The sequence below is a fragment of the Narcine bancroftii genome, chromosome 4, assembly GCF_036971445.1.
Source record: "Narcine bancroftii isolate sNarBan1 chromosome 4, sNarBan1.hap1, whole genome shotgun sequence".
Lineage (NCBI taxonomy): Eukaryota > Metazoa > Chordata > Chondrichthyes > Torpediniformes > Narcinidae > Narcine > Narcine bancroftii.
Window position 1 is genome coordinate 78,253,107 of NC_091472.1, and position 13,148 is coordinate 78,266,254.

Consider the following 13,148-nt stretch of genomic DNA (forward strand, 5'->3'; position numbering starts at 1 on the left):
GAATTTTAACTGTATCCAGTTCCAAACTGAGCCTCTGAGACATTTCATTCAGCATAGGCTGAATGATAAGGCTTAGCTGTTTACATTGTAATTCAGAAAAGCTCAGCCCTGCTTTCTCTTGCGTAGTGGCAGACTGCATCTCAACAACAGGCAGTTTAACAGTTTTACTGCGGGTCTGGACTCCTAGCGACGGCACCCTGACTTCCTCAGGGGGCCGACGCTGTTCTCCTCCCGCAACCCGTTGTTGCTTCAAAAACTCACGGAAAAGATCAAGATATTCAGGTTGGAACACTTTCTGGGGCATTTCAAACAATGGAGTCGTCTTCTTGCCTGCCCCCTCCATTAAAGTCGGCAGGCTGCCAGAATCAGGATCCATATCAGCACCTTCCTTCTGAGAACGAGTCATTCCAGCGATGTCCTTCTCCTGGTGAGTAGTAGTCATTTTTTTATCAGCTCCCACAGGCAATCTCTGTGGTTTAGGCTTGAAAGAAAACAAACTTGAAGTTGCACCTTCCTTCTGAGAACGAGTCATTCCAGCGATGTCCTTCTCCTGGTGAGTAGTAGTCATTTTTTTATCAGCTCCCACAGGCAATCTCTGTGGTTTAGGCTTGAAAGAAAACAAACTTGAAGTTGTACCAGATTGTTTATGCTCTAAATCTTCAACACTCTGAAAATGTAATTTCTTCTGTGCTTGAGGTTTAATCTTTTTACCATTAATAGCCATAACAATTCCTTGATACTTTAAACTAAGTTTTAAAAAATTTAAAACCTGAAAACAAAGAATTAAAAACCGGTTCTTAAAAGTCTGGCCAGAGAGGTCGAGATTACATGTCTAGACTCTACGCCATCTTGCCATGCCCCCCCCCACAAAGGATTTCCACAGAAGATGAGCTTGTGAATGTGGTGTGTCTGGATTTTAGTAAGGCGTTTAAACAAGTGCCATCCTCCATGACATGCTCATTTGGAAAGTCATGAGAGGCTATGGGATCCAAAGAGTCTTGACTGTTTGGATTGTGAATTGCCAGCAAAAAAAAACCCAGGATAGTTGTAAATAGAATGTTTTCTGCCTGGAGGTTAGTGACAAGTGGCATTCTGCAGATATCTGTTCTGGGAACCCTTCTCTTTGATTTTTAAATGACTTGGATGAAGTGCAGGGGTGGGTCATTGAGTTTGAAGATGATGCAAAAGTTGGAAGTGTTGTGGATAGTCTAGAAAGTTGTCATGGGTTACAACAGAATATAGACAGGAAGCAGAGTTGGACAGAGAAATGGGAGATAGAGTTCAATCTGGTTAAGTGTGAAGTGATGCACTTTGGAAGGTCAAATATGAAGGCAGAGTGTGTGGTAACAGCAGGATTCTTAGAAGTGGAGATCAGAGATCTTTGGGTCCAAGCCCTTAGATCCCTGAAAGTTGCCAGGCAAGTTGATAGGGTGCAAGGCACAAGGGTGTGATGACCTTCATTTGTCAGGGCATTGGGCTCAAGAACCGTGAGGTCATGTTGCAGTTCTGTAAAACTCTGGTTAGACCACACTTGGAGAATTGCATTCAATTCTGGTTGCTTCCTTACAGGATGTAAATTATTTGGAGAGGATGCAGAGGAGATTTACGAGGATGTTGCCTGGATAGGAAAGCATGTCTTGTGATCAAGGTTGACTGAGCTTTGGGTTTTCTCTGTGGAGCAACAAAGGATGAGAGGTGACTTGATAAGAATTAGGGGTTTGGATAGGGTTGACAGCCAGCACCTCTTTCCTGGGGTGACAGAAGCAAACATTAGAGGACATCTGATTAAGGTGAGTGGAAGAAAATTCTGAGGAGATGTCAGAGGAAAGTTTTTTTTAAACTCAGTGTTGGGTGCCTGTACTGCCTGCCTAATCAGGACATTCTTGATAGGCACATGGATATAAGAAAAATAGGTTATGTGTGAGTGTGGTAAAAATTAGTTTGCTGTGGAGTTGGTTTCCATAGGTCGACACAACATCTGGGCTGAAGGGACTGAACTGTGCTGTTATGCTCTATGAAAGCTGTGAAATAGCAACAGTAGTGTAAATAGTCTCTAGTGTATTGTTGAATTCTAATTTCTGTCTTTGCAATAACTGCATCTGTGCCACCATTGATTGTCATTATACTGTGAAACTGATGGTGACTCCTGCTGTATCCATATATACACTGCAATAGAGTTGATGCTATTACTCACTGTTTCTGATATCCAGAAATCAATGTATTAACCAAACTTGAAAGATTTCCACATTATTCTTGCTGCAATGTCACTTGGTGCTGAGAGGTAACATTTATTGGAATACCTTGTTATCAAACTCTGCTCCTCTTTGTAAAAAGATATTTATCTAGGTTGTTGATCTCTGAACACATTTCAAATTTCCTTGGATTCTAAATCACTTAAAAGATGGATGTTTCAATAAAATAAATATTTTATTTGCATTCTGAAAAATGGTTAAAATAACCATATAACCATTTACGGAGCGGAAACAGGCCATGTTGGCCTTTCGAGTCCGCACCGGTTCACTAGAACAGCTCCACTAGCTCAAACCTCCCGCTCTCTGCCAATAACCCTCCAACTCCCTCACCTCCATGTACACATCCAACCTTTTCTTAAATGACAGAAGGGACCCTGCTGCAACTATCTCATTTGGAAGCTCATTCCATTCTGCCACCACTTGCTGAGTAAAAAAGCCACCTCTAATATTTCTCCTAAAGTTTTGCCCCCTTACCCTTAACTCATGGCCTCTTGTTCCAACCTCCCCTGCCCTCAGGGGAAAGAGTCTGTTTATGTCTCGTCTATATATTCCTTTCATAATTTTAAATACCTCTATCAAGTCTCTTAATTGACTACATATAACCATATTGGTAGCAATTTTACATGAACAGTGGATCAGAGGAATTGGGTCAGCATGTGACATCTCCAGCACAGATTCATCCTCAGCATGAATTGTTAAACTGCTCCACACAATCACTTCAGCACATTATATTCCACCTTAGATGAATTTCATTGAAGTAAAATAAAAGGAGGAATTTATTGACAACAGAAATGCCCATTTTGAGACAAGCCTGTATTTGGATCTTTTATCCAAACCCAATTGAAGCTGCTGCACAGAACACCCTTCAACTCTATTTCGTAAGTTTTATCCTTTTCCTGGGTTGCTGTTGGAGAAAGCTTTTGTAGCTGGGCTGCTCAACCTCAAGCTTGCTGGACACCAAAGATCCATTTGGTTTGGAGTCACGAGCAGCATATGTCAGGAGTGTGGAGCCCACGAGGCTTCAGTGGGCTACATCCTTCACTGTTTATTTACTGCTGACTACAAAATCCGGGCTGTTGTTTGCTTGGATGAAATGAGGAGGAATAATGATTATAGTGATCCCTGTCGAGCTGAATTCAAATGTTCTAATTTTTTCTCAAGGGCAAAGATACACTATTGATATTATTGTGCTGGTAGTGTACGCTGACGCACGGTTCTGCTTGTGGCTTTATTCCTTTGTTCCCTTTTGAATTCTTGAAAATATCTTCTCAGTGCTCCCTTCCTTGTCTGATGCTTTCCTTTTTATTGAATTGTTTTGACCAGAGATGTTGAGACAAATGGTAGTTCAGCCACTCGTCATCTGTTGAAATTGTCCTCCCATTTTTAGTGGAGGGAAAACAGTGGGAGATGGATCTTTAGTGGAATGAAGTTAATTGTGAACCAATCTTTTTGCAAAAAAAAAGCAGGTAGCAGTAATGCCCCACTGAATCTTGCTAAGGGATCTTTTCTATTTAGTGCTCTCATTAAATTTGACAGTATTTTTGTTAAAACTGTGAACAGTATTAAAATTATTGTGTGCTGTTGCCTGTTTAATGTAGGGGCTTCTACTGAACCGCCTGGATCGAATATTCCAAACCTGTTTTCCTCCAGTGCCAGTGCTCGAGGCAAATGAAGAGGCCTCTTCTCTGAGACAGCTTTTGCAGTCTGAATTTGGGAAAAGAGAGCAGATCCAAGCAAACAGTGGGTAAGACTTACAGACAGTGCAAGAGGCTGTGGATTAAGTTGATATTCATTTAGTTTTGAAAAGTTATTATATGGATCAAGTTTCAAAATTCAGTTGATTATGTTTTGGAATTTTATTTGATATCAGTCCAAAAGAACATGTCTGTTTTGAGGTAAATGTACTTTGTTTTGAATTGTGTAATAATTTGTATGCTAAGCCAGATTTAAAATTGTAAGATGTAAAGAAATCTAATAAGCAATATAATGAGGAAAAACATTAATGTTTATTTTTAATGGTTGTGCAGGGAGTTGTTGGCTGTGTGGACGGAGCTGCAGGATGTAGAAGATGCTCATGGTCTGAGGTACCAGTGGGGGGGCTCCCATAGCAACAAAAAGCTTCTGATTTCCTTGGGAATTGATACTCGTAACATAGTAAGTCATGTTCTGTGGGGAAGGGGGAAGAGTTTTATTTTGCATGTTTATTATGCGTGGCATGTATCATGGATTGCTTGGAACCTATTGTTCTTAGTCTGAGGCAAACAGTATATGTTAAACAAAGAAAATTGAATTGTATGAAGAGCTCTTTTAGTTCAAACAATTGCATTTCAGTTTATTTTTAAACTAATTTTCTTCACAACTATTAGTACAGGTAAATGAGTCATTTTGCAGCAGCAATATCCATTAACAATGAGCAGAACACATTCAACTTTTTATTTCAAGCGAACTATCTTGACGATACATTGAATTAGCCTCTAAAACAAGCAATTATTGAGCAACTTAAGTTTCTGACTCATGAGAGAGTGATATTTTATAATACTCCTGAAGTTTCATTTGGATTATGAACAATTTGTATGACATGGTTTTTATTTCTGAAATGCATAGATTGTGTGCTTTATAAAACTTGTGTAGAATTTGTAAATTACGTGTTCTTCATTGTGATTATCATGTGTTATTTTTGGTATTACAATTTATAAATATGTATGTCATTTTCTATTTTGCAAGCTGTTTACTGGGCAAAGGAAACAACCTGTTATAGTTCCTGCTTATGCATCTGGACTGGTAAGTCCCAATTTATGAAAAGTATTTTTGTCATTTATATTTAAGCTTTGTCTAAATTAGTCAAACTTGGTATTGTGTAATTTTGGATTTTGTCCCTTTGAAGATCATTTACACTACCATTTTTATTTTCGAACAGTGTGATTTGCAGTTTATAAATGGCGAGCTAGGCACTTTTTTCTTTGGCTTGGCTTCGCGGATGAAGATTTATGGAGGGGTAATGTCCACGTCAGCTGCAGGCTCGTTTGTGGCTGACAAGTCCGATGCGGGACAGGCAGACAAGGATGCAGCGGTTGCAAGGGAAAATTGGTGGGTTGGGGTTGGGTGTTGGGTTTTTCCTTCTTTGTCTTTTGTCAGTGAGGTGGGCTCTGTGGTCTTCTTCAAAGGAGGTTGCTGCCCGCCGAACTGTGAGGCGCCAAGATGCACAGTTTGAGGCGATATCAGCTCATTGGCGGTGGTCAATGTGGCAGGCACCAAGAGATTTCTTTAGGCAGTCCTTGTACCTCTTCTTTGGTGCACCTCTGTCACGGTGGCCAGTGGAGAGCTCGCCATATAACACGATCTTGGGAAGGCGATGGTCCTCCATTCTGGAGACGTGACCTACCCAGCGCAGCTGGATCTTCAGCAGCGTGGATTCGATGCTGTCGGCCTCTGCCATCTCGAGTACTTGGATGTTAGGGATGAAGTCGCTCCAATGAATGTTGAGGATGGAGCGGAGACAACGCTGGTGGAAGCGTTCTAGGAGCCGTAGGTGATGCCGGTAGAGGACCCATGATTCGGAGCCGAACAGGAGTATGGGTATGACAACGGCTCTGTATACGCTTATCTTTGTGAGGTTTTTCAGTTGGTTGTTTTTCCAGACTCTTTTGTGTAGTCTTCCAGCGCTTGACATCCTGTTTTGCGGAAACTGCCAAAATGTTTGGCCTGGAAGTCACCCTGAAGAAAACGGAGGTCCTCCATCAGCCAGCTCCCCACCATGACTACCAGCCCCCCCACATCTCCATCGGGCACACAAAACTCAAAACGGTCAACCAGTTTACCTATCTCGGCTGCACCATTTCATCGGATGCAAGGATCGACAACGAGATAGACAACAGACTCACTAGGCACTTACAATTGTTATAAACTACTAGCTACTTCAGGCAGTGAAATCTGGAAATCCATAAACTGCTATCATTGATGCCACGTTCCTCTGAACAATACATTTATGGTTGCAGTCTTTGTATTCACAAGATAACTGGTTGACCGTTTTGAGTTTTGTGTGCCCGATGGAGATGTGGTAGTCATGGTGGGGAGCTGGCTGATGGAGGACCTCAGTTTTCTCCAGGCTGACTTCCAGGCCAAACATTTTGGCAGTTTCCGCAAAACAGGACGTCAAGCGCTGAAGAGCTGGCTCTGAATGGGCAACTAAAGCGGCATCGTCTGCAAAGAGTAGTTCACGGACAAGTTTCTCTTGAGTCTTGGTGTGAGCTTGCAGGCGCCTCAGATTGAAGAGACTGCCATCCGTGCTGTACCGGATGTAAACAGCGTCTTCATTGTTGAGGTCTTTCATGGCTTTGTTCAGCATCATGCTGAAGAAGATTGAAAAGAGGGTTGGTGCGAGAACAAAGCCTTGCTTCACGCCATTGTTAATGGAGAAGGGTTCAGAGAGCTCATTGCTGTATCTGACCCGACCTTGTTGGTTTTCGTGCAGTTGGATAATCACGTTGAGGAACTTTGGGGGGCATCCGATGCGCTCTAGTATTTGCCAAATCCCTTTTCTGCTCACGGTGTCGAAGGCTTTGGTGAGGTCAACAAAGGTGATGTAGAGTCCTTTGTTTTGTTCTCTGCACTTTTCTTGGAGCTGTCTGAGGGCAAAGACCATGTCAGTAGTTCCTCTGTTTGCGCGAAAGCCGCACTGTGATTCTGGGAGAATATTCTCGGCGACACTAGGTATTATTCTATTTAGGAGAATCCTAGCGAAGATTTTGCCTGCAATGGAGAGCAGCGTGATTCCTCTGTAGTTTGAGGAGTCTGATTTCTCGCTTTTGTTTTTGTACAGGGTGATGATGGTGGCATCACGAAGGTCCTGAGGCAGTTTTCCTTGGTTCCAACAAAGCTTGAAAAACTCATGTAGTTTGACATGCAGAGTTTTGCCGCCAGCCTTCCAGACCTCTGGGGGGATTCCATCCATACCTGCTGCTTTGCCACTTTTCAGTTGTTCGATTGCCTTATATGTCTCATCCTGGGTGAGGACCTCATCCAGCTCTAGCCTTATGGGCTGTTGAGGGAGCTGGAGCAGGGCGGAATCTTGGACTGAGTGGTTGGCACTGAAAAGAGATTGGAAGTGTTCTGACCATCGGTTGAGGATGGAGATCTTGTCGCTGAGGAGGGCTTTGCCGTCTGAGCTGCGCAGTGGGCTTTGGACTTGGGGTGAGGGGCCGTACAGTTTACCTATCTCGGCTGCACCATTTCATCAGATGCAAGGATCGACAAAGAGATAGACAACAGACTCGCCAAGGCAAATAGCGCCTTTGGAAGACTACACAAAAGAGTCTGGAAAAACAACCAACTGAAAAACCTCACAAAGATAAGCGTATACAGAGCCGTTGTCATACCCACACTCCTGTTCGGCTCCGAATCATGGGTCCTCTACCGGCATCACCTACGGCTCCTAGAACGCTTCCACCAGTGTTGTCTCCGCTCCATCCTCAACATTCATTGGAGCGCTTTCATCCCTAACGTCGAAGTACTCAAGATGGCAGAGGTCGACAGCATCGAGTCCACGCTGCTGAAGATCCAGCTGCGCTGGGTGGGTCACGTCTCCAGAATGGAGGACCATCGCCTTCCCAAGATTGTGTTATATGGCGAGCTCTTCACTGGCCACCTTGACAGTGGTGCACCAAAGAAAAGGTACAAGGACTGCCTAAAGAAATCTCTTGGTGCCTGCCACATTGACCACCGCCAGTGAGCTGATATCGCCTCAAACCGTGCATCTTGGCGCCTCACAGTTTGGCGGGCAGCAACCTCCTTTGAAGAAGACCGCAGAGCCCACCTCACTGACAAAAGGCAAAGGAGGAAAAACCCAACACCCAACCCCAACCCACCAATTTTCCCCTGCAACGGCTGCAACCGTGTCTGCCTGTCCCGCATCGGACTTGTCAGCCACAAACGAGCCTGCAGCTGACGTGGACTTTTACCCCCTCCATAAATCTTCGGCCGCGAAGCCAAGCCAAAGAAGATTCACAAGATAAAATTCCACAGTAACCATTATGTTTGTATTGTGCACTTTAACTATGAACACAAAATTCACACAGTATTCAATGACAATGTGAAGTTTTTAAACGTTTAGTAAATTATTGCAGCTAAATCATTGCTGGCCTTTTTTAAAAAAAATGTTGTCTCCCAACAAACGACGTTGGGTAAAATGTTATTTTTTGTGATCTTTCTGATTAATTCAGGTTTGAGTCCAACCCTTTACTTTTCAACTTTGGCCCACTATGCTGTGCTAATCTGTAAAAATTTGTAGATATTTATATATCTCTACCTCACACCCATAACCCTCTCTTTTTCTTGCATACATGTGACTAAGAGTTTCTTAAATATCCATATTGTAACAGCCTCCACCACTACCAGGCACCCACTCTTTTTTTTAAATTTGGCCTGATGCTTCGCCTAAACTTCTCTCCTCTTGTACAGATCTCCTCTGGGGAAAAAGGTGCTGGCTGTCCACCTTATCTATGCCTCTCGTAATCTTGTAGACCTCTAAATGTGATTTGTGATATTTCCTTCCTGTTCTGTGGCTTGCAAATTTGCAGTGACAATATCACATGAAATGAATTACTTAATGTGCAATCTTTATATACCGTTATCGATTTTATTTAAGTTAATTAGTTCCAAGAACAATCTTGATTCTTCCCACAGTATTCTAGTTGGAATTAAAGTTTATTTGGCTGGAAGGTTGATTTTTTTTTCCTCAATAATTCAGACTGATTTAAGTATTTCCAGCATTTGATTTTTTTTGTTAGTGTTACTTACATTTATTAGTTTTTTTGTTTTCTATGTGAAAGGTAAATTTTGCAACTACAAGTGCACAATTGGATTATCAAATACTGGCTGCACCACATCTATGAACCTGATTAGAAGTTGAGAGCAATTTTGTTCTTGTGCACGTTTGCCATTTTTAGTTGACAAACGTGGAAATTTAACTTTTTATGGTATAATTTAACTAGATTACTTGTTTATTTTAGGGCATGTTAGAACCCACCAAAGAACCAGTCAAACCAATATCAGCTGCAGAAAAAATAGCTTCAATAGGTCAGACACCAACTGGAAGTATTTCAGCATCTGAGATGAGCTCTTCTGCATGTGATCAAACTCAGGTAATGATAAACCACATTTGTTTGCACTATAAATTGAGGGATATATCTGTCCCCTTGCTTGTGGGTAATTATAATTGCCATTTGTTTATGGAAGAGGGGAAATGTCATAGAATTTTTCAAGCTTGCACTATTTGTATTGGCTGAAGAGCTGACCAACTTGGTCTCAATTTACAGTTCAATTCATTTTCTGGAATCTGGGGGTTACTGACAAGACAAAGCATTTGTTACCAATTCTTAATTCTGGATGCTGCTGCAGTCATTTGATGGAAGTGCTCCATCAATGATTTAGACTTAGCAATGATGAAGGGTCAGTAATATGCTTCCAAGTTAGAATTGTGTGAGACTTGAATGGGAACCTGCAGGTAGTGGTGTTCCAGTGCTGCATTGCCCTAATCCATCTTGGAGATAAAGGTCACGGATATTAGAAATGTTTTTGGAGCCTGAATAATTTGCATTTTGTATTCAAATCAAGTTTGTTATTTGATTGTACAAGTACAACCTGATGAAACAGTGTTCTCCAGTCCTCAGTACAAAGCATGCAGCCACACAACCAGACATAACTCACATACAGACAGATAATGGAAATGCAGGATATGTATGTCATCTATAAATATAAATAAATATTGTTTTGTGCAAATGAGTCTCAGATGTTTAGTGGGAGCAGATCCTTTTGATCGTTCAGCGTTCTCTCTGCCCACAGGAAGAAGCTGTTCCTCAGCCTGGTGGTGTTTGCTCTGATACTCCTGTATCTCTCCCTGATAGGAGCAGCTAAAAGATGCTGTGTGCAGGATGGAAGGGGTCCTCAATGATTTTACGTGGCCTCCTCAGACAGTGATACTGGTAGATCATGTCAATGGTGGTTGGTTAAGGGGGAAAACTACTCCAGTGATTCCCCTCTGCCTCTCATGGTCCTGTGGATTCACCAGATTCATTTCTCTGCAGCAACTATACCATACTGATGCAGCTAGTCAGGACACTTTCGATAGAGCACTTGTAGAAAGTTGACATAATGATGGCCAATAGCCTTGCCCACTTCAGTCTTTGCAGGAAATGCAGTTGCTGTTGCACCTTTTTGCTGGGTGTCCACAATTCCTCACTAGTTAAGTGAACTTGTTGCAGTTGTTTACTTACCTGCATCGGGAGCAGTGATGGTTGCTGTGAATGACATATTCAGGGCGATGCATGGGAGTAGTAGTGTGAAGGCACAGTACACTGATGGACCTTGGACGCAGGAAGAGGAGATTGAGAGCATTGAAATCACCCATGTGGCAGAGAGCCAAAGAGAAGGTTAGGGGTTTTGGCTGGGTGGTGTTTGTGCAATGCTTTTACAGCACCAGCGATTGGGACCGGTGTTCGAATCCTGTGCTGTCTGTAAGGAGTTTGTACATTCTCCCTGTGTCTGCGTGGGTTTTCCCTAGGGGATCTAGTTTCCTCCCACTGTTCGAAAAATTCTGTGGGTGTAGATTGATTGGGTGTAAATTGGGCAGCATGGATTAGTGGGTCAAAATGGCCTGTTACCGTGCTGTATGCCTAAATTTAAAAATAATGGTGGAGGTCAGTGCCACAGGGGAGTATTTGTTAAAGCCTGTTATTGTTGACCTTTTGGGTATTGGGATGATGGTGGCTGTCTTGAACCCTGTGGGAACAATAGACTGCTGCAGTGAGGTGGTGAAGATGTCCGTGAAGACCTCCTTCGATTGGTCTGCGCAGTCCTTCAGAACCCGTCCAGGTATGTTGTCTGGTCTCACAGCCTTGTGTGGGTTTACCTTGAATAGGGTTCTTCTCACCTCAGCGGTGGCTATGCAGAGGAACATGGGGCTTTCTTTGTTGATAGCCATGCGCCGTCTATTTTGGAGAAGATCTTCGCTCCATGCAAATTGGCCAACAAATCCTGAATATGAGGTATCGGATAACAATCCAGAATGGTAGCATCATTAAGCCGCCTGTAATCTCCACCTGGTTGCCAACCTCCATTGGGTTTCAGGACCATATGTAATGGAGATGCCCAGGGACTATGAATTATACCTGGTTCCTCCATTTTGGCAAACTCTTTCTTAGCTAAATGCAGCTTCTCTAGAGGCAAGTGGGACGCTTTAGTACAAATGCAGTGGAGGCAGAATATTGTAGAGTAATAACCTCAGGGAAATTTTCCAACAGCTTGGAGAATTCATCTACTGGTTTACTTAATTTTTGAAGATGCAGAGCAGGGGTATAGGCGTCAACCAGAGGAATTGTCTGAAAAGTAGTTCCATACATCAGCTGACGAGAAATGAATGAGCCTGAAAAAAATCTGCACTAAGCAAAGGTTGGGATACTGCTGCTGTAATAAATGGCCAAGTGTAGAGAGGATTCTTGAACTTTACATTCATCTTTCTGGTGCCAAAGGTCATAATGTTGGAACTGTTAACTGCTCATAGTTGCAGGTCTGGGGTAGGATGGTGTGTGTCACAATTAGTGGGTAGAAATACACCAACTTCTGAACCCGTGTCCACCAGAAATTTTTGCTGGGGCCACTGATCCTATGCATACAGTAGGCTTGCAGGCTTCTTGCCAACTGCCACAGCCCTTGCTGGCGTTTCCCACAAACTGTCAGGGTGGAAGGCACTTGCGGGCATTTACTCACCAATGCTTGTGGTAATAACACCAAAGTGAGGTGTCCACAGGCTGCTTGTCTTGGGGGCGTTGCCTGCTTTTAAGAAGCAATATGCTAAGAGCACTAGAGGGTGTCACAGGATCAATATTGGAGGGGTTGATTGTGCAGACTTGTCTGTCTTTGCTGTGCTTTTTAGCCAGCTATAGAATGTCTGCCTCTGCTGCAACAGCCCTTGGGTCTGCAAATGAACACTTGGATAACAAGAGCCTAATATCTTCTGGAATTAGCTCTAAAAAGAACTGCTTGAATAACATATTGGGGCTTTCACAAGCTGCCAGGAACAGAATTTCATTCGTTCGTTCTGAAAGGGCAGGTCATCAAGCCATTGAAATGTAATTTGGCTGCCCTTTCCCTACAGGACATAATAAAAGTGCTTTTAAAGCGTCATACTTGCTGGTATGTGGTGGATCCCGTAGCAAGTCGCCGACCCTCTTAGCGACGGCCTGGTCCAGGGTACTGACAAGATGGTAATAATGAGAGTATCTAATTCAACTTGGCAAAGGTGAAATTGTGCTTCAGCCTGTTGGATCCACAGTTCAGGCTCAGCTGTCCAGAAAGGTGGAAGCTTCACAGCAATGGCTGCAGAGTCCATGTTTGTCCAAAAATATGTTTTTGGACTCATTGGGGTTACCAATTGTTGCCACTGGAATCGCAGTGGACATGACAAAATAACAACACAAGGTGTTTTTAGAATGAATCGAACCGATTTACTCTTCATCACTCTGCAACCTTTTAAAAGCCTGAATCACATGCTTGACATGCACTGACGTCACATGGCTGGTTCAATGCCTTCTGGGAGTTGTGCCTCCATAGCTCTACTACAAGCCATTAAAGTAATAGAATCATTGGATGGTGGGGGCAGGAAAACTTCACCAGTGGATTCCCATCCAAGCTGTACAGCTTTGTAACTTGGAAAGCTATTGCTGGATCTTGATCGTTGCTGGGTTTCAGTCCTGCAGTACTCTTTTTAACAGTGTATTTGCAGCATTTTTGAGTTCAAGTTCATTATTATCTGACTGTACATATACAAACAGGTGAAACAGCATTTTTCCAAATCACTGCACACACATACGTTAAAAATATACCACAGATAATAATCACATA

The 13,148-nt window shown here is 42.8% G+C and overlaps 1 protein-coding gene across 3 annotated transcripts in view; it reads left to right on the forward strand.

Annotated features, from left to right (window-relative positions):
* LOC138760725 (aftiphilin-like) overlaps nt 1-13,148 on the forward strand; it is a 108,983-nt gene that overhangs the window by 54,715 nt on the left and 41,120 nt on the right. For all 3 annotated transcript variants that reach the window (XM_069931734.1, XM_069931735.1, XM_069931736.1), the window contains 4 exons: nt 3,851-3,996; nt 4,280-4,406; nt 4,977-5,033; nt 9,260-9,391. In XM_069931734.1, the coding sequence (XP_069787835.1) occupies nt 3,851-3,996; nt 4,280-4,406; nt 4,977-5,033; nt 9,260-9,391 (462 nt within the window). The remainder of the gene's footprint in view (nt 1-3,850; nt 3,997-4,279; nt 4,407-4,976; nt 5,034-9,259; nt 9,392-13,148) is intronic.